At 37.2% G+C, this 18879-nt stretch overlaps 1 protein-coding gene across 3 annotated transcripts in view; it reads right to left on the bottom strand.

Moving 5' to 3' along the window:
- The window catches only part of LOC150109861 (uncharacterized), a 391072-nt gene extending 375777 nt beyond the window's left edge, over nt 1–15295 (bottom strand). For all 3 annotated transcript variants that reach the window (XR_016550635.1, XM_090415398.1, XM_090415409.1), the window contains exons 1-2: nt 15214–15295; nt 13786–14007 (exon numbers count right to left, since the gene is read on the bottom strand). Coding sequence is in view for 2 of the 3 variants with exons in the window: in XM_090415398.1 (XP_090271524.1) it covers nt 13786–13991 (206 nt within the window). In the remaining variant the exon portion in view is untranslated. The remainder of the gene's footprint in view (nt 1–13785; nt 14008–15213) is intronic.
- Between the last annotated feature and the right edge of the window lie 3584 nt (nt 15296–18879).

Consider the following 18879-nt stretch of genomic DNA (forward strand, 5'->3'; position numbering starts at 1 on the left):
GAATAAGGGATCAAAGTCATTCCTGTGAGGATAATTTCTGTTATTCGGTCTGAGCAGATGTTTGGATTGAGAGAAGCAGTATTCAGAAAATGGGAAGAAGGAATGGAAGTCATGGACATCATTCATTTGTCACCTTTGTAGCACCAAAGGACATGAGACCAAACACTGGTGGATGAAGGTTGTTCTGTGACAAAAAAAACTTGTATGAGGTTGTGATCTGAATTCACAAGAGGAGAACTGACATCCACAGTATACTTGAAAGAAGAGCTTGTTAGGAATAGATCAAGTGCATTGGCAAACTGGAGGGCATTGTCAGGTATTCTGGTAAGGATATTGATGAGCTCTGATGGGCTGTTGCTAATGGCAAACACCTCAGTATCCCTGTCCTGCTTGATCAGTTAAACTGGAGGAGAAGCCAATTTAAATTGTGGGCACTGAAGTTCCAAGAAGGATGACCTCACTATTAGAGTATTTCAATTGTAGAAAGTCAAGCTTTAGAGAGAGAGAGAGAGAGATGTGAAGAGATCAGAGGTGGTTGATGGAGTTTGAAGAATGATAGAGAGAGAGCATATAAAAAAAGACAGGTTGGTTTGGTAGGGAAATTTTGAGCCAAAGGAGATCAAACAGGAGAGATTCTGGGTTTTGAATTCTCTTGCACGGTATTGTCAATTGTGGTGAATGCACAAGTGTCATCCTTGTGGCAGAAAGAACTGTGTATGTGTAATTTTGGCAGTTGAGGTTTTTGGTTTGGATGTCTGTAGGTGATAGTGGTGCACTTTGTTTATATTACGTGTGTAGAGGCTTAAGTGCTGTAAGGACATCACGTTGGAAGCTTAATGAATATTTTTCAACACTCAAAAATAATTAAAATAGAATTTAATACTTCCTATATTTCGTCCTAGTCACTAGGACATCTACGGGGATTACAAAAACAATTAATGTAACATACACACACAAATCTTACAATACTAAGCCCAACCACTTAGGTGATACTAAAGTCCTATCTAGGTGGAGCGCCCTCTAAGGGCGGTAGTAGGTGGCCTGGAATGTAAGGTGGGACCTCTGGTGATGAGTGTTTCCCAAATATTCAGAAGCTTAATACAACTGTATTTATTAAGGTTTGGTTGGTTTCTAAGAGCTGCTGCTGCTTCTAAGAAAAGTCTCTCTTTCTTGAATTTGCTGTGGTGGAGCATCGTGGTTTTCTTCCATGATACTCTGTGGGTGGTGTCCAAAACATGGTCAGCCAAGCCTGAATGGCCATAGTTATGTTTGCATATGTAAGACTTGTGTTCATCCAGGCAGATGGATGCTGATCTGCCTGTCTGTCCAAAGTACGCCAGCTTACAGGAACAAGGTACTTTGTAAACTCCAGGCAGCGAGAGAGGAGGGAGTTGATCTTTCGTAGAACGGATAAGGGTAGCAAGTTTGCAGTAGGGCTTATATGCTGCGTGTAGGTTGTACTTTTTTTAGTATCTTGGCTATTTTATCAGATGTGCCACGGATGTAGGGTATGGTGATGGCATTTTTAAAATCTTGTTGACGAGAAGGACGGGGAATGGGGGAAGAATTGATTATTTTTTTGATACTGGGTTTGCTGTAGCCATTGGAGAGGAAAGTGTTGTGTATGTGGTTGTTCAGTAGTAAGGGCGGTTCCACTGTAACAAAGATTGTGGGCTCTCTTAGTAAGAGTTTTGATGATGCCATATTGTTGTGAGGGGTGGTGGTGGGAGAGTTTGTGACTGTATCTGCCTGTGTGTGTGGGTTTTCTGTATACAGTGAAGGCAAGTGTATCATTAGGCAGGCGTGTGACTAAGGTGTTTAGGAAGGGTAAACAGTTGTTCTTTTCCTTTTCCATAGTAAACTGGATTCTTGGATGTAGGCTATTTAAGATGACTGAGGAAGGAGTCTAATGTGTCTGGGCCATGAGGCCAAACAGAGAACACATTATCTACATATCTTAGCCAGATAGAAGGTTTGAGTGGGGCTGAGTCTATGGCTCGTTTTTCAAAATTTTCTATATAGAAATTGTCAAGGGGGGGGGGACCCATGGCAGTTCCCTCTATCTGCTTGTAGATTTTTTCTTCCAAGAGAAATACCCAGAGTTACGCACGCACGCACAAAAAAAAAAAAACAGTTCAAACAATAAATTGGAAAAAAAAGACTAAAAGTCCTATGAGGGTCACCTCTTTCTTCTGTCCAGTGGATGCTGTTGGCTAGGCTTTACTGTTGAATAGGAGGCCTAAGAATTAAAGTTTAATACAACTGTATATATTAAGATTAAGTTGATTTTTCAAATCTTCTGCTGATTCTAAGAAAAGTCTTTCAAGTTTATATTTGTTGCAGTGAATTAGACTTTTTTTTTTTTTTCTTCCGTACAATTCTATGCAAAGTATCCAAAACTTGGTCAGTAATGTTCTCATATCACAGTTAATCAAGAAAGGGTTTATGTTGAACTACAAAACTAGTAATTATAACAAACACATAGTCAACTTGGAAAAGCACCATGGCTTACAAAGCTAAAAGAAAAGAATAAGTAGAAATATATACATGTTAGCACAAGAATAATGTTTAATTTGCCAAATATTTCGGTCTGAATATTACAGACTATCTTCAGTGGCTACATAGGAATAGTTTTAAAAAACAAAGTGGAATATGAACAATTGATCATTCATACATAGAATGTGCCATGTGATGTCATATCACTAAGTATTAGAAGAGTAAACATTAAAAAAAAAAAAAAAAAAACATAATTAAAGATATTAATTCAGAAATTCATATGAATTCATAATCATTATGTCACAAGTATCGTTAAATAATCAAAAGAAAAGAATGTTAGTAGAGTCAGAAGAATAAACCAATGAGGTTAAGTAACTGAAATGAGGATGAAGAACTTGGATGTGGTGACAGCCCAAGACAGGAAGATGTGGAGGAGACTCATCACCAACAGTGACCCCACTTAAGTGGGAGAAGCTGCAGAAAAAGAAGTTAACTGAAATGATATAAAGCTGGAGCTTCAAAACAAGCAAACATTATAGGGAGAATATAAAGAAAAAAAAAGTGGTCAGTACACCCATAAGAAATGCAGAACATAGCCGAAAAAGGTGATTGTATGGTAAAAAGGGTAAATCATATCATGAGAAAAAACTTAGTTAAGGCCAAAGTAAATCCAAATGAGTTTTTTTTTTACTGCGTAGCAAGTAAAAGAAAGAATAATTATGGAAGGATAACTTTACTCAGTTATCATGGTAGGAAAGTAACAGAAAGAGAAGAAATCGTTGAATTATGGAAGGATAACTTTACTCAGTTATCATGGTAGGAAAGTAACAGAAAGAGAAGAAATCGTTGAGCTACTAAACAATCACTCTCATATCTGTTGTCTCCAGTCTTTGATCAAGAGTTTGACTTCCTACCATACCAGCTTTACTAATTGCACTGTCCATTTCCATATTTCATTTGTCACCTTAACTAAAAAATTTTTCGACGGTATCTGCCTATTTTTATTGTCTCTGTCTTTTTAATGCTGATTTTCATACCAAAGAACATCTATTTAGGATGGAAAGATATTGGCCACCAAACGAAGTGGATAGATATAGACCAAAGGGAAGGAGAGAAAGAGAGAGGAAGACCAGCAGCAAGATGGAAAGACCAGTGAAGCCGGAACGGGCATATGCCTAATCCTTGAAGAGAAGAAGAATTATTACAAAAGTTATTCAATTTGGTCAGGGAATCTTGCAGACTTGTCCTGGATTTATTTAGGAGTATAACATCATCTATATAAATTAAACAGCTGAAATTAACATCTCCAATTTTGACATCAAGTTTAATACCACTTTCCTTCATAATGTGATTCATATAGATGATGATAAACAGTGCAGATAATATACACCCTTGTCACACACCTGACTTAACATCAAACCGTCTTCCTGTACCTCCTTCAATTCTGACTGTTCATTTACAACTCAAATAGACTATGCAATGCTTGATATAATATCCCATTAACACCATATAACTGGAGCGTTTTGAACAGCTTTCCTCTTGACATCTTGTCATATGCATTTTCTTTTTCTAAATCTAAAAACTTAAATACATATCCAAGTTATATTCCAATGATTTCTTAACTATTTGTCTTAAAGCAAAAATCTGATTCTGACAACCTATGTTTGGCCTGAGTTCAGCTTGTTTTTCTCCAAGCTGCTCCTCAACAATTTTTCTTAGCCGTTTCTCAAGAATACTTGCATAAATCTTACCAGGAACACCCAGTAAAGATTTTCTGCTACAATTCTCACATTCAGTTTTATTTCCCTTTTTATAGAAGAGTACTATGAGTGCTCCACTCCAATCATCTGGAATTTGACCCTCTTACCAGGCCTTCTGAATTATGCTGTGTAGCGAAACTTTTATACTTCCATATTTTAGCATTTCTAGTTGAATATCATTTACTCCAGCTGCTTTTTCACATTTCAGGTTTGTGAAATGTGGAAAGTACAGATATATATTCCATATGGCATTCCTGTTGAGTGTTTTCTACCACCATGTTGTCATTTAGATCAATTATATCGAGAATATCTTTATCTTCAGTATTTATGACCCCTTTATCATCTAATTTCTTTTACAGTATTCTTTCCTCCATTTCCGAACTTTTTCAATAACTTCCAGAATATTTTAGCACCTATCTGATATTTATCTGTGGGTTTGTGGGTTACAAAGTTTAGTTGATAGGCAGAAAAGTGGGGACATGATAGAAACTTAAAATATTAAAGGAGTTTTATAAAATTATGCAAGTGAAATTTTTCAATATATAACAAATAATCAGTCAGAAATTGAAAAATTTCACTTATGGGCAATCTATGAAAGTTGTGTAAGAGTGTGGTTAGTAGGGGTGTGCAGATCAGATTTTTTGCATGGATGAGTGAGTGGAATGAATTGCCAGAGTTGGTTGTGAGTTCCCTGATGGTGAATGGATTCAAGGAGAGGTATGATAGGATTTGTGTGTATGATGGTTGATTTGGGTCTCCTGTAATGAGTCTCTGGACTCCATGGAGATGCCATAAATAATAATAATAATTTTCTATGTTCTTACCAAAGTCTTCCCATGACTTTTGTTTAGCTAATTTTACACAATGCTTTGCTTTCTTACATTTTTCTCTGTATTCCTAAGAACACAAGCTGACTTAATTACCAAGAGTTTTCGATATGCTTTCTTCTTTTTTTTGACTGCCTCTTTAACTTCCTGAGCCAGCTGTGGAGATCTGATTTTTCTATCCTTGCAGATTACCTCACCATATGTCTTAGCTGAATCAATCAAAGTTTTCTTTAGGGTTTGCTACTGAATCTCCAAGGTTTTTGGTTCTTGTTTCAGTTTGAATGCATTTGAAAACAAGATGTGAGCTGTATTTGAGTCTACAACTCACATCCGATAGCTGTTCAACTTTGATTCATTTCAAAACTTTCTTACACGCCCTTCTTTTCAATATCAACACCAAATGGTGATGACTTCCTATTTCAAATCCTCTGTATACTCTTGTTTCTTGAACCAGTGGGAAAACATCACTGTCAACAATAACAGTCAATGAGACTTTTCTTATTCCTTGCATCTTCTCTCCACCAGCAACTGGCTGATATCCATCAACAGTTTCATTGGCATTTCCCCATGAAGTATTCTAAGGAGACTACAATTTCCAGCTCTTTAAAAAGAATACCAGCAAGTTCCTTCTTTCTTAATCCTTTCCTATACACAGCATCAGTTTGTGGTATGTAGGCAGGCAGGGGTTAAGAAATAAGGAATTTAAGTCAGTCCAGCATCCTCTTATATGGGAATGATAAACATATTAGAATTTAAACTTTTCTGAAACATGAACATATAGAAATGTTCGTATGACTAGACTAGACTACATAACCAGACAGTGTCTAGTTATTTATGAATAACACCAATTTGTGCACATTTTTACATTGGAATATGGTGTTAGTAATAACTAGTCACCTGAGCAGAAATCTATCTGGTTCAACTAACTACCACACTGAAGTCATTATTATTAGCTTTGCTTTTTTTCTACAAAATTTTCCCAAAACATTCTTATATGTCTATAATAAATTTAGTTTAATCCTTTATCCAAGTGTAAGCAAACAAAGTTTGCGCCTGAAAATATCTTCAGGACTGAGGTAAGGTGGTACATCCCTTGGCAACTCGTAGAAAAAGGTAGACCAAGCACTCATCACTCTTTGTCTCATGTTCTCCCATTATGCAAAGCACATCTCCTTGTGGTATGTATACTGCTATGTATTAAGGGAAGGGCCACTACCCAGACCGGTTTTGACCTTTATTGAGGTCTCATCAGTGGGAGGCAGACCCAGAATGGTGATGCTAAGGCAGAAGCTATAGAGAGGCCTATTTACCTCTCTTAACAATCAGGGGAAAAAAGAGTAGCACTGATTTACACACTAAATATGAGAATAATCTTCTTGAATGGCAATTAGAGAGATGCGGGCCATCATCAGAATGGAAAACTGGGCAATGAGACATTTGTGCTTATGGTCCAACAGAAGGTTCAACTAAGGAAGAAGTGGGGGAAATTTAGAGATATTAGAGAAAGCAGCCAATGCAAAGAAAAAAGGAAAGGTAGTCCTTATACATATGACCACTCCATAGCTTCTGCCTTAGCATCACCGCTCTGGGTCTGTCTCCCACTAACGAGACCTCAATAAAGGTTGAAACCAGTCTGGGTAGTGGCCCTTCCCTTAATGCATAGCAGTATACATGTCTGCAAGGAGATGTGCTTTGCATTATGGGAGATACTGAGACAAGGAGTGAAGAGAGCTTGGTCCACCTTTGCTACGAGCTGCCAAGGGATGTACCACCTTACCTCATTCCTGAAGATATTGTCAGGTGCAAACTTTGTTTGCTTACACTTGGATAAAGGATTAAACTAAATTTATTATAGTTTAACCAAGTGCAAAATAAACTTCCAACATCTTTCTCTAAATCAAGAGTAATTTAATAATAAGGTGGTACACTGGTTGGCAACTTGTATAGGTAAATATGACCTCTCCATAGCTTCTGCCTTAGCATCACCATTCTGGGTCTGCCTCCCACTGACGAGACCTCAATAAAGGTCGAAACCAGTCTGGGTAGTGGCTCTTCCCTTAATGCATAGCAGTATACATGTCTGCAAGGAGATGTGCTTTGCAATATGGGAGATACTGAGACAAGGAGTGATGAGAACTTGGTCCACCTTTGCTACGAGTTGCAAAGGGATGTACCACCTTACCTCAGTCCCGAAGATATTTTCAGGCACAAACTTCGTTTGCTTACACTTGGATAAAGGATTAAACTAAATTTATCATCATCATCATCAAATTCCTGCCATGTACCCTCAAAGGGTCTATACCCTCAAAGGGTCTATAGGATATGATAGTACTACATGAAAAATTTACATCATTACTAACTTCCTATCTATAATTTTCCTCCAAATCAGTCTGTTACTGGTCAAGACTCCAGTATTACCAGATCTTATATTTCTACCGTCTAAGGCACTTTGTACCGTATCAATCCACCTATATCTTGGTCTTCCTCTGGGTCATTTTCCTGCCAACTTGGCAGAGAACAATTGTTTTGCTAATCTTTCCTTGCCCATTCTGTTTAAGTGACCATACCACCTGAGATTAGCTCTGCTAACGCATTCCTGGATGCTGACAATGTCAAGTTCTTTCCTAATATTATCATTTTTAATATGATATTGCCATTGATGCCATCTGTTCACGCCTCTAATCTTTCTCAGGACTCTCATATCTGCGGTATCTAGTCTTTGGTCAAGTGCTTTACTTCTGACCCAGCTCTCAGATCCATAAGTTAAAACTGGTTTGAAGCACTGTCTTGTATACAGCTAATTTACTTTTCCGACTAATTTCTCTCTTATTCCATATGAATTTATTCAATTGACTTCCTACCATACCAGCTTTGTTGATTCTGTTGTCTATTTCCATATTTAATTTACCATCTTCACTAAAAATCGTGCCTAAGTAGCTGAAATGTTTTACTTGTTCCACAGGTTCTCTGTTAACAACACAGTTGACATTTTCAACAATTCTGCCTATTTTCATTGTCTTTGTCTTTTTATTGATGACCTTCATACCATATCTATTACAACAGTTATTCAATTTAGTCAGAGAATCTAGCAGACTTGTAGCGGATTTATTTAGAAGTATAACATAGTCCGCATAAAGCAAAGAGCTGACATTAACATCTCCGATTTTGATATCATGTTTAATACCAATTTCCGTAATAATGTGATCCATATAGATAATGAATTACAGAGGGGATAATGTACATCCTTGTCTCACACCAGATTTAACATTAAACCATCTTCCTGTACTTCCTTCAATTTTAACTGCTGACTTACAACTCAAATAAAGACTAAGTATTGCATGATATAATGCCCCATTGACACCATATAACTGTAGCGTATTGAATAGCTTCTCTCTTAGCACCTTGTCATATGCCTTTTCCAAATCGACAAAACTTAAACACAGATCTTTGTTATATTCCCATGATTTCTCCACTATTTGTAGTAAAGTGAAGATCTGATCCTGACAGCCTCTATTTGACCTGAATCCAACTTGTTCTTCACCAAGCTTTTCTTCCACAATTCTTCTCAACTGTTTCTCAAGTATACTTGCATATATCTTGCCAGGAACACTCAATTGGGATATACCTCTATAATTCTCACATTCAGTTTTATTTCACTTTTTATATATATATACTATGACAGTCCTACTCCAATCATTGGGAATTCGTCCCTCTATCCAGGCATTCTGAACTTGCAGTGCAGCCACTGTAAGACTTTTATACCACCATACTTCAGCATTTCTGGTCGAATATCATCTACTCCTGCTGCCTTTCCACATTTCAAGCCTTTCATAGCTTTTTCTACTTCAAGTATGGATATGTATTCCTGACTGCATGCCTGGTCAGCGTTTTTTTATAACTGTGCTGTCATCACTGCTTGTTTCATTTAGCAAATTTTCAAAGTAATTACTCCATACTTCAAGGATATCTTTTTCTCCCATTTTCATTTCACCTTTATCAGCACTCTTTCCTCCATTCCTAAGCTTCTTCAACAACCTCCAGAATATTTTGCCACCTTCTTAATATTTATTTTCTATGTTCTTGCCAAAGTCCTCCCATGACTTTTGTTTAGCTAGTTTTACACACCTGTTTAGCTTTCTTACATTTGTCTCTGTATTCTCTAAGAGCACAAGCTGACTTATTTGCCAGGAACTTTTGATATGCTTTCTTCTTTTCCTTCACTGCCTCTTTAACTTCCTGTGTAAACCATGGAATTCTAATTTTTCTATCCTTGCAGACAACTTCACCACATGCCTTTCTAGCTGAATCAATCAGGGTTTTCTTCAAGGCTTTCCACTGAATCTCCAAGGTTTGGTTTCTGTTCTCAAGCTCTTTCATTTTTCCTTCAATAATCTTTGTGTATTTTAGTCTACAGTTCACATCTGAGAGCTGCTCAACTTTTATTCGCTTTAAAACTTTCTTACATGTTATTCTTTTCAATATGAAATTCAATTTTATCCTGCTCAAGACTAAATATTGATCACTTCCAATTTCAAATCCTCTGTACACTCTGGTGTCCTGCACCAGGGAGAAAACATCACTATCAACAATAACATAGTCAATGATACTTTTCTTATTCCTTGCCTCTTCTCTCCATGTGAATTTGTGCACACTTTTATGTTTGGAACATGGTGTTAGTAATAGCCAGTCCATGTCCTGAGCAGAAATCCAACAGGTATTTGCTATTATTATTAGCTTTGCTCTTTTCTCCAAATTTTCCCAAAACATTTTTGTATGTCTGACAATCACTTCCTACTCTGCTATTTAGATCCCCAACAAGTACCAACTTTTGCTTTTTCATTTGTCAGTAGCTTTCTCTAGAGCCCCAAAAAATTCCTCCACTTCTACCTTAGTAGAACCTTCTGTGGGACCATAGGCACAAATAAGTCTCATTGTCCAGTTCTCCATGTGTTACCCCCTAATCCATGCCGCAAGACTCATATTCATTCAAATTTGCTCCAACTTATGTAATAGTTTTCCATGTGTATTCTGTCAAATGCCTTTCCAAAGTCCAGCAGTATCATCATGTAGCCATTTCCTTTATCTAATTCTGCTGTCACCTTATTATAAAATGTGAAAAAATTACTGAGGGAGAAGACTTATCTTTTACAAAGTCATGCTGCCTCCCCATAGGGTATCATATTCCTGTCTACCCATTTCTGAATTTTACTTTTAGCCAATTTTACTCTTAACTTTTGCAATACTTGAACCATCTCCAGAACATACTAATTGGTCTGTAATTGGCTACTTCTGTTTTGGATCCACCTTTATGTAATAAAACTATCTTTGCCCTTGAAAGTTTTCCAGAGCTGAGACTTAGAGTAAACAACTTCAGCAGAAACCCTGACAGTTCACTTCCACATTCTCAAAGCACTGTTGTGTCCTGAATAAGCATTAAAAAGGTTTATATTAAAATATTCAGGTCACAACATTAATTCTACTCAGGCAGAGAACATGGAACATTGGCAATAGAAAAAATAAGTTGTTTGTGAATACAAGTCAAGATAAAGTTTAAGGAATTGTATAAAATTGTATAAAGTGTTTAAATATAATCTGTATTAAGTATGGGCCTGATAATAGAAATCCATGTAAGCTAGCAAAATCTATTTGTAAAAACCAGCCTCTTGCACTGAAATAGTAAAGCCTGTGAGTCAGGGTTCAAAGTTCACTTTTACCGTCCTGCATTATGAAAGTATTGGAAAGGGAAACCTAAGCATCTTCCAGGAATAGGAGGCAGACACACGTGCGAAGAAATAATAGAGGGAGCTAATGAGATTGACATAGACACATGTGACCGAGTTGGCGCGTATCGCAAATATCAAGATTTAACGAGAGGAGAAAATTGAACAAAAAGGCCTTGCATGAAGATTCAAGCTCTCTTATCTTTTTTCTTCCTGGATTCCTGATCTTTCGGAGTGGTCCTGCTTGTCATAGGAGGGAAGTCCCTGGCCAGTCGCAGAAGGCACTTAGTTTGTCCGTCGTAGCGTTTGTATTGGGCCAAGCTATGTCCGTGTTCTAGGATAGCTGTGATGTTGTCGTACGACGGAGGGACTAAATTGAGCCGTCCATTCAAGGTGACGTTACCGTGCCACCTCCCATGTTTCCCCTCGGAGATTCTACTCGCACAGATCTATGGAAGATATCCTCCAAAGCGATTACATTTGAAGGTCTTGATGATTAGACAAGGCGGGAACAAGTTTTAAGAGTTCAAGGACAGAAATGGTAATGTAGACTTTTGAAATACTAATTCCAGTTGTAAGAAGAGTGTGAATTTCCTGTGTGAACGTTTAAATTGGACTGAACTTAAAGAACTATAAGAGTGGCCTACAACTAGATATGTGTCCGAGACAGTGTTAAGAATTGTTTGCCCTGGAGGCTGAATAGATACAAAATTATGTTAAACTAAAGGTGTAATTGTGCTGATGTGTTCACTGATAGCCACGTGTATCTGAATGGCTTAATGATAATCTATGAATTGCATTTTATGATTTATTTAAGGTTATTAAGATTTAGTATGTGTGATAAGTACAAGTTAATTAGAGCTTTTGATCTGAGTTGAGTGCAACCATATTATCCTGTTTTGAAATGTATTATAGTGTATCACCTTACAGCTAATTAAACTGTTTCATTCATGTACTTGCCTGATCTGCCTATATTATATGAATTCAAAACTATCGCTCATAAAAATAACAAAGAACCAAGCGGGATAAACCCATGTATGTGAATGCAATAAGTAAGCCGCGACTGTAAGAAAGAAAAGGACAAGCAGGGGGGGAGATAAATTTATGCTTGATCAAATAATCATTAACTCTCTAAAGGGGTCACCCTGAACAAGAATCCTTTCTACCTAAGTATTAGCTGGCGCAGCATAAAAATAAATGTGTTAATACTTATAGGGTGAACTTCTTCAGATTGTTTGTTTAGGACATAGAGAGGCCAATAGGACTACAAAGCACTGAATGAGAGAATATTTCATTGTAGAGTTTAAATTATAAGGGAAAAATGTGTATAAGTAAGGTACAGTGTTAGACGAGTTTTGAATTTTAGAAAGATAGAATATTGGATTAGTTAAGAAAGGGTAGATAAAAAGTAAATAACTAATTAAGTAAAGAAATGGTAAATAATATAAGAAAAGTCACAACATAAATGGTGAAGCTGGTAGGATAAAGGAAAGATATAAAACAATAGAAGTTAATCTAAACGATAGAGTACAAACGTATTATACAAATAAGTAGAGAGATAAATATTATAAAAAAAGTACTAACAGCACATGAGCTGACATACTGTCCAGTCCCACTGCTGAATTTACATTGGTATTTTTCAATATATTGGAACTAATACTTATGCTTCTGTCACTTTCCCATCAGCACCGAACAAAATAATCTTTCCATCATTCTGTCTCTCTTACTCTGATATGTTGTAAAAAAACTCTTTTGGATTAACTTTGGCCTGTTTAGTTAATTTTCTCTCAAAACATGATTTAGCTTTTCTTAATATACTAGTTACCCTTCTTACTTGTAATTTATATTGCTCATGAGCATGCTGATCACTTTTGTTTATATTCCTTCCACAATGTTTTCTTTTTTCAGCCGCACCTGCTTTATATTGCTACTCATCCACTTAATCCCTACTCGGTTTATCCTTCTGACCAAGGTAGTATGCACTCTGATAACAGTCCTTGACTGCTTCCCATGCACTAATAACATTCATTCCATGTAGTTTCTTATGCCATAGCACTCCTCCAAGTTGTCTCTTAAGTTTGTCACAATCGTCAGCTTAGTAGTTCTGCCTAAACCTTTTCTTGATTGAAATTTTCACATGTTGAGCAACCTCTCAGAATAAGACTGCTTGGTCACTTTCCTTGATCAGAGGTAGGGTTGCTACTATAGTTATAGATAGTTCCTCTGATGCTATAATGTGAAGAGATTTGGCATATAAGGCAAATAAGGCACTAATTTGGCTTCATTTGGATTTCTTTGCAGAGATCTGGTCATCTGGCTATATTAGCAATAAAGAAACATTCTAGAGAGTGGAGAAATAAAAACAACTAATACTGTCTTCAGCTCTGGAACATTGAATGTGAGGACAGACTGACGGAATGTGGTCTTCAGAGTTTGTCAGATAAAAAAATCAGATGTGATATGATTGAGACAGATAAGTTTAAATGAAAATAAGGAAGTGAAAAGGGAACTTCTTTTTGCTTGATGGTGAGAGGATAATACCCAATGGATACAGGGAAATTATTGCATAGGAGAATGGGTGATGCAAAAATGAGAGGATATTCCTGGAAAATATACAATGGTATATTTTCCAGGAATTGTGAGTAAGGAAGTGAAAAGGGAACTTCTTTTTGCTTGATGGATGGTAAATGAATAGAATGCATTGCCAAAGTGGATGCATGAATGCCAAAGTATTCATGGAAAAATGTATTCATGGAAAAGTATGATGGTTACTATGGTTCATGAATTTTCAATCTCCAATGATTGGTCTTTAGACTCCATGTAGGCTTGGAAATTATATTAATAAGAAGTAATAAAAGTCTACATGAAATGATTAACCTGAAAGTTACCTGCCAGAAATGAACCAGAGAATGAAGCTTCATTTCACAGAGACTACTACTTATTTAGTAATGCCCACAAAGGAAATGAAACAAGCAAACTTACATGTTCTGATCACTGCTAAGGCTGTCATCAGTATTAACTTGTGAACTACTGGCAGGGTCATATGTATCATCCACTGTGGGGTGATCTTTCTGAAACAGACTAATGTTTGTAGAAATATGCATTACATTTTTCTTCTTTACAGGAGTGCTATGGAATGGTACCTCATCACTACTCAAAGTTGAATTTTTATCCTTGTTAATATTCATAGGCACATGAGAATTTCTGTTAAAAACAAAGCAGAAATATTAGATTACTCCAAAAATCATAAACTACCTTTGATACAAAATGGATAAATAACTACAATTTATCATAACCCCCCTCCCTCCTTTATTTGTAATGATCATTCATACACAAAGGCTGCAAAAGTCTATAAGCTGCTGAAGTTTTAAAAAACGTTCTGCCAAAATTAGAGCATCATTGTCATTGCAACTATAATCAACATTATGACCACAATACAGCCAGTTTGATAAATGATATACCAAGGTTCAAGGTTCATATGATCAGTAATAATGGCCATGTGCATCAATTCTATAAATGACAACAAAAATAAAATATAAATACAAATAAATAAATAAGTCATGAACTGATTAAAAGGTAATGAATAAAAATTCAGAACTTGAACTTTGAATTGGTGGGTTTCAATTCCTAACCTAATTTTATTAATAAGGTTAGGAATTGAAAACCATCAAGTATCAGGAATTGAAACCATCAATTTCTGATACTGTACTCCCTAAGTATACAGAATAAATAAATAAATAATAAAAGACTAAATGCTGACTATTCTGCATTTATAGTTTGAACTTGACAGCAAAAACATACGTTGGGCAAACTAAAAATAATCCTCAAACATCCTCAGTTCACGCATTGTGAACTGAGGATGGTTCACAATGAAAAGTCCATAGTGAGTTCTGCCTTTATTTTTTGACGTTCGGCTACCAAAAACAAAACTCAACTTTTCACTTATCCTGTGAAGCTACAGTACTGTCTACACTGGGGATTTTAAACTAGCAATCGTTTGCGTACAACCAGTGTACTCATGCTATTATATTTAAAATGCTTGATGCAAACTATACAGCCTTAACTTCTCATGAATAAATATCTATACAAATACTAAAAAATAAACTTTAAGTAACGACATTCACTATTTCCTTCATCTGATCTACTAAAACACAACAATTACTCATCATATTCCGTATATTTTTATAAAGAATTTGGCTGACACATCAAGCGATATGACATGCAGACAACTGCATGTTATGCGAATTTCGGTAGAAATCATTACATTTCTCTCTCTCTCTCTCATGCATTCATGTATGCCCACACACACACACACATGCCAAAAATCATATTCCGTACTTTTTGAATAGCAATTATCATGGAAATCGAGTTTTATATTTAATTATCTATAATTAAATATTGTAAACTTACAATTTTGCACAATTTTTAATTAGATCTCAAAAAGAGAACGTCTCACATTTGACAAACATTCTCAGTGGAAGTTAAGAAGCGTCTGCTATTAATATAATTGCAATGCCATCTACTGGATCGAATTCGAGTTATTAATTACAGCAAACAATCAACGAACATAGGGAGGTTTTTGCTAAGAGAAAGTTCTAAAAAAAAATGATGAATCATCCAACAGATGCTTCATAAGTGTAGCATAGGAATAGGCTACGAGTATATGAAACCTTCCTTTGGCCTGAAATGCATTGAAATTTGACAACATTCTCAGTGGACGTTAAGAAGCGTCTGCTATTAATATGCTCACGTTTTATAACACAGTGACGGCTGAACTGGATAGGGGTAATGGGTTTACAGTAATACTACTGGACCTTGCCAAGGCTTTTGATAGGATACCATATAGAACCCTGATCAGTAAACTGGAGCAGATGGGGATAGATATAGGGTTGGTGAGATGGATAGGAGGGTGGTTGAAGGAGAGATACCTCGTATTTCGGTTACGAAATCCAAGCATGCTTGGAAGGTTGTGGGCCTTAAAGGCCTAGTTAAAGCCATTGGGATAGAGATGGATAGGAGGGTGGTTGAAGGAGAGATACCAGAGAGTGGTTTATTCAGGAGTGGAGTCTAAAAGACGGCTTGTGACTAGTGGGGTGCCACAGGGCTCTGTTCATGGACCACTGCTTTTCAATTTGTTCATCAATGATTCATCAATGATATAGGAAAGGATTTGAGAGGAAGTGTTCACTTGTTTGCTGATGATACAAAGTTGGGTAGAGCAATTATGAGTGCACAGGATGTCAAAATTTTACAGAATGATTTGGATAGTTTGGAGGACTGGGCTAGGAAAAATGGATGTCAATTTAATTTGCCAAAGTGTAAGGTTATGCACTTTGGGTGAAAAGAATAGCAGCAGTATATCACATTGGTGGACCCGTACTCCAGGAGATTGATGAAGTCAGGGATTTGGGAGTGTTGGTGGATAGGGAATTGAAGTTTAGGGGGCACATTGCAAAAGTGACTAAAACTGCTCACCAAATCACTTGGCTTCTGAAAAATACTGTAACATGCAGAGACAAACAAGTTGTTGTTTCTCTGTATTGAGCCTTGATAAGACCCCATCTGGACTACTGTGCCCAGTTATGGGCACCAGGGTTTCTTCGTGATGGGCAGGAAGTGGAGAGGATCCAGAGACGAGTCACCAAGATGATAGCAGGTCTGTAGAATGAACCTTATGAGAATAGGTTGAAGATTTGTGGGTTGCAGAAATTGGTCGATAGGCGAAGGAGGGGTGATATGATTGAGACATTCAAATGACTGAAGGGTTTCTATAAGATTGATCCAGAAGATATTTTTGAAAATATGACTAGTGGTGGGAGGACTAGGGGCCATGAATGGAAACTGGGCAAGAGCATGGTTTACAAGGGTGTTAGAGCTAGGTTTTTTACTTGGAGAGTAGTGAATGAGTGGAATAAGCTTCCAGAGTCTGGTGTGGGTGCTATGACCATGAATGAGTTCAAGGCAAGGTATGATAGATACTGTGTGAATGTCGAATAGTTGTTCTTCACATGATGTTAGGGCCTCCCTCGATGAGTCTGTAGACTCCGTGGAGTTGCCGGAATAACAACAACAACAACAACAACAACAATAATAATAATAAATGTTTGAATCAACCTTCGTCGAGTCGATATGTTAGTGTTTGGATACACCAGTGACCCGAGCACTATTTCAAATTATCTGGTTCCAGGATCGGTCTTATCACAATGCAAAATCCCACAATACGGGGAGAAGAGAAAAGGAATATCCAATGAATGAAAAGCACTCCTCAAGGGTTCACTTTAGTGAGTATGGTGTGGCAAACTAGAGGTACCTGATGCTGTATCATGCTTTACTTCATGTAATATACATCAGTTATATTATCTATAGACTGGTCCCTCACCTTTTTTCTTTCCCGCTTTCTTTATTTTTCTTCTTCCCCATCCCCAATGCTATTAGAGTATTCGAGGGCCGGGTGTGAATCTTTCGTATTTTGTTATTTCATTTTGTCTTATGTAGACAAAATGAAATAACATATGGGTGTAGTCAGATATGGCGAATCAACTTCCATGGTGAAGATTCTCTCTGTGGCATACACAATTACTGACCTTGAGGCTGAAAATGAATGACATTAGCCAGGATTAAGACTGTATATGGACATAGATAGTACTTGGATACAGAAAGCAAGAAGGGAAACTACTGCATTCAACCACAGATCAACCACCATGGCAAACACAACAAGACAAGGGCCACAAGTTCCTGCTGTCCCTTAAATGGAACAGAGATGCTAAGAATCTCTGGCGAACCAACTAAAATAAAAACATGGAATGTTCGAACTATGTTTGAAGCTGGAAAGCTGAGAAATGTCATTGAAGAAAGTAGAAGACAAAACGATACAAATCATGCCTGAGTGAAATGAGGTGGCTGGGCTCAGATAAATGTTGTTTAATCTGAGTCTCGGGTCTGGTTTAGTCTCGAAGGTGTGGAAAGAGGGGAAAATAGTTCCACTGCATAAAGGAGGATCCAAGACTACTGTTGCAAATTACCGACCGATCAGCATATCAGGAGTCGTTGTCATGGCCTTGGAGAAAGTAGTCAAGAGGAAAATACAGGAATGGATTGATGAAAATGAGATACTGTATGGGGGACAGCATGGCTTTATGAAATGTAGATCATGCCTCAGTAACGTGCTCAAATTTTATAACACGATGCCAGCTGAACTGGATAAGGGCAATGGATTTACAGTGATACTGCTGGACCTAGCTAAGGCCTTCGACAGGGTACCACATGGAATTCTAATCCATAAACTGCAACATATGGGAATGGATATAGGGTTGGTGAGATGGAGAGGAGGGTGGTTGAAGGAGAGATATCAGAGAGTAGTTTATTCAGGAGTAGAGTCCAAAGGACAGCCTGTGACTAGTAGTGTGCCACAGGGTTCTATTCTTGGACCACTGCTGTTTAATTTGTTCATCAACGATATAGGGAAAGATCTAAGAGGAACGGTTCATTTGTTTGCTGATGATGCAAAGTTGTGTAGGACAATAGTGAATGCAGAAGATGTCAAAATCCTGCAGGATGATTTGGATAGATTGGAGGTCTGGGATAAGGAGAATGGATGTTAATTTAATGTGATAAAATGTAAGGTTATGAATTTTGGGGAAAAGATTAGCAGCAATATACCACATTGGTGGAACTGTACTCCAGGAGATTAATGAGGCCAGGGACTTGGGAGTGTTGGTGGATAGGGAGATGAGGATTAGGGGGCACATTGGAAAAGTGACTAAATCAGCTCATCAAATTATTTGGTTGCTGAAGAATACTTTGATGAGCAGAGATAAGCAAGTTATTTTACCTCTGTACCGAGCCTTGATAAGACCTCATCTGAAATACTGTGCCCATATTTGGTCACCTAGGTTTCTTCTTGATGGAGAGGAGATTGAGAGGAGCCAGAGGCGAGTGACCAAGATGATAGCAGGTCTATGGAATGAACCTTATGAGAACAGGTTGAAGATTTGTGGGTTGCAGAAATTGGTTGAGAGGCGGAAAAGAGGAGGTATAATCGAGACATTTAAATTGCTGAAGGGTTTCTATAGGATT

The sequence above is a fragment of the Typopeltis vanoorti genome, chromosome 1 (assembly GCF_054136105.1).
Source record: "Typopeltis vanoorti isolate ZY-2024b chromosome 1, IOZ_Tvanoo_1.0, whole genome shotgun sequence".
NCBI classification, from domain to species: Eukaryota; Metazoa; Arthropoda; class Arachnida; order Uropygi; family Thelyphonidae; genus Typopeltis; species Typopeltis vanoorti.